Raw genomic sequence first — 2,500 nt, 5'->3', positions numbered from 1 at the left:
ATCTCAAAACTTAACTTAATATTATATAACTATGCATTTCATCAAACAAACAAATAATAGCAGCAGATATATTTTACAACCGAAAAAGATATCTATATTTGGTCAAAGGATAGTTTCCCTTTAATTCACTGGCACTTGTATAGTTTAACAGTAAAGTCTACGGAAATTACAACCCAAGTTTAACTATACATTCCTAGTCAATAAAATTGAGTGTCTACAACTGAAAACTGAAAACATATACATATAACGGAAATTAGAACATGCTGATAAAAAAATATGACACGAACCAGAAAATGACTATAACAACCTTGCTAAGAAGGACCTGACATGCAATTCATCAAATATACAAACAAACAAATAATAACAACAGATATATTTTACAACCGAAAAAGATATTTTGTATTTGATCAAAAGATAGTTTCCCTTTAATTCACTGGCACTTGTACAGTTCTGCAGTAAAGTCTACGGAAATTACAACCCGAGTTTAACTATACATTCCTAGTCATTAGAACTGAGTGTCTACTGTTGGGATAAACATATACATATAACGGAAATGCTGATGGAAAAAATATGACAAGAACCAGAAAATGACTATAACAACCTTGCTAAGAAAGGCCTGACATTTAATTAATATTTATAAACATTCTTCTTTCATCTTATCTCACCCAAGAAGTTTGGACATGCTCAGTAATTATGAAATGTAATTACCATTCGTTCATTAAATGTAAAAATCCTACCAGGAAAAAATAGTAATTGTCTAAAGAAAAACAAATCCTTGTTTATCAATATTAATCAATGATATAGCATATCTAACAAATAGAAATGATAGAATATAACAAATATAATAGACAAAGTAGAATGAACAAAACTGATAAAATCTGATCAATAATGGATAAGAGTAAACACGAGATTATGATAAGATAACTTCCTAGAACCGTCTAAGCAAAATTAAATAACACACACATGTAATATCATATTTTATCTGTTGACAGTGTAATCTAGTCGTTCCGTGAATATGCATAAAAGATATCTGTTAAGAATCGTTGCCAGATATTCCCCCCTTTAAAATGCTTACTCGTTAACGCAATGGTATGAATAATGTTTACATAATTATGTATATCTACAAGTAGTTACCCAATGCTCCGTTTAGATAGTGTCTTTTAGTGATATATAACACACTCAGTACCTTTTTTCTAACATTAATGGCCTAGTAAGCCTAAAGATTACACGACCTACGAGATCAACGAAAATTAACAAAATATACTAAATGTAGGTAATTTACCAAAAATTACATAATGTACAGAGTTTCCGAAACATAAGAAATGTACAACATAAACGAAATCTTCACAAAACCTACGAAATGTACGTATACGGAAATCCACCTAATACACGAAACCTTTTCAAAACGTACACAGCAATTCATCATGGGTCTTGTACTTGGCCTGCAGGGTGCTGGCTCGCTCCTCCAACTCCGCCACTTCCTCCGCCAGCTGATCGCGTTGCTTCCGATGGGTCTCGAGCTCTTGGGCGGCGATTTCCTGAAGGAGGGGGACGGAAAGGAGAGGGGAATATGGAGTGGGGGGGTGGGGGAGGGGAAAGTGGGGTGGGGGAGGGGAAAGTAGGGTGGGGGAAGGGAAAGTAGGGTGGCGAAGGGGAAAGTGGGGTGGGGGGGAGGGGAAAGTGGGGTGGGGGAGGGGAAAGTTGGGTGGGGGAGGGGAAAGTGGGGTGGGGGAGGGGAGAGTGGGGTGGGGGGAGGGGAAAGTGGGGGTGGGGGAGGGGAAAGTGGGGGTGGGGGAGGGGAGAGTGAGGTGGGGGGAGGGGAAAGTGGGGTGGGGGAGGGGAATATGGGGTGGGGGAGGAAGAAGGATGTCGAAGGTGGGAGGAGTAGGATGAAGAGAAGGAGGAGGAAGGAGAGAAAGAATGTTTAGAGGGTTGGCTCGAAGACATGGAGATAAGCACAAACATGCATGAACATATACATGCCCGAGTACTAAAAACTGGTTATCTAGTAAAACCAAAGTCAGGCATTCTAAATAGGATTTCCCTTGTTAAAATGTTTGCATCGACATATTTCCTCTACATTTCCAACCTTCTTTTCATTTATCAATTAATCTATTTGCAGCCAAAACTTTTTTTTACAATCAAGAATAGACATTCTTACAAGTGATGGCGAAACCAGAGTTTAGTATTTTCCGAGTAATTATAAAAATATGATTCCTTTTGCTGAATCAGCAGAAATAGATTGACACTTAACTTAACTGATACATAACTAAAACAGGAAAACATTTCCAGAGTGAAATTGATAGTAAAGAATATATGAAAACTTAAATAAGGCAATAAACCCATGAAGGAAAACATATATTTGTTTTATTTCAATGTTGCTGCTTTATCAGAATCTCATCTAATATTAGGTTCTCTTAAAAATAATAAAGGATGGGCCCCAAAATATATATAAAAAAAGCAAATACAAAAAACAAAGTTAGATAACAAACAACATTTA

At 36.8% G+C, this 2,500-nt stretch overlaps 1 protein-coding gene across 5 annotated transcripts in view; it reads right to left on the bottom strand.

Annotated features, from left to right (window-relative positions):
• The window catches only part of LOC122258402 (uncharacterized), a 146,256-nt gene that overhangs the window by 41,745 nt on the left and 102,011 nt on the right, over positions 1–2,500 (bottom strand). For all 5 annotated transcript variants that reach the window (XM_086556008.1, XM_086556009.1, XM_086556007.1 and 2 more), the window contains one exon: positions 1,412–1,538. In XM_086556008.1, coding sequence (XP_086412134.1) covers positions 1,412–1,538 — 127 coding nt within the window. The remainder of the gene's footprint in view (positions 1–1,411; positions 1,539–2,500) is intronic.

This window comes from Penaeus japonicus, unplaced genomic scaffold (assembly GCF_977035675.1).
Source record: "Penaeus japonicus unplaced genomic scaffold, GWHDUDI00000001_assembly GWHDUDI00000031, whole genome shotgun sequence".
In the NCBI taxonomy this organism is placed as follows: Eukaryota; Metazoa; Arthropoda; class Malacostraca; order Decapoda; family Penaeidae; genus Penaeus; species Penaeus japonicus.
Note: the sequence above shows the minus strand (reverse complement) of the source record. Positions and strands in the feature narration are given on the sequence as shown.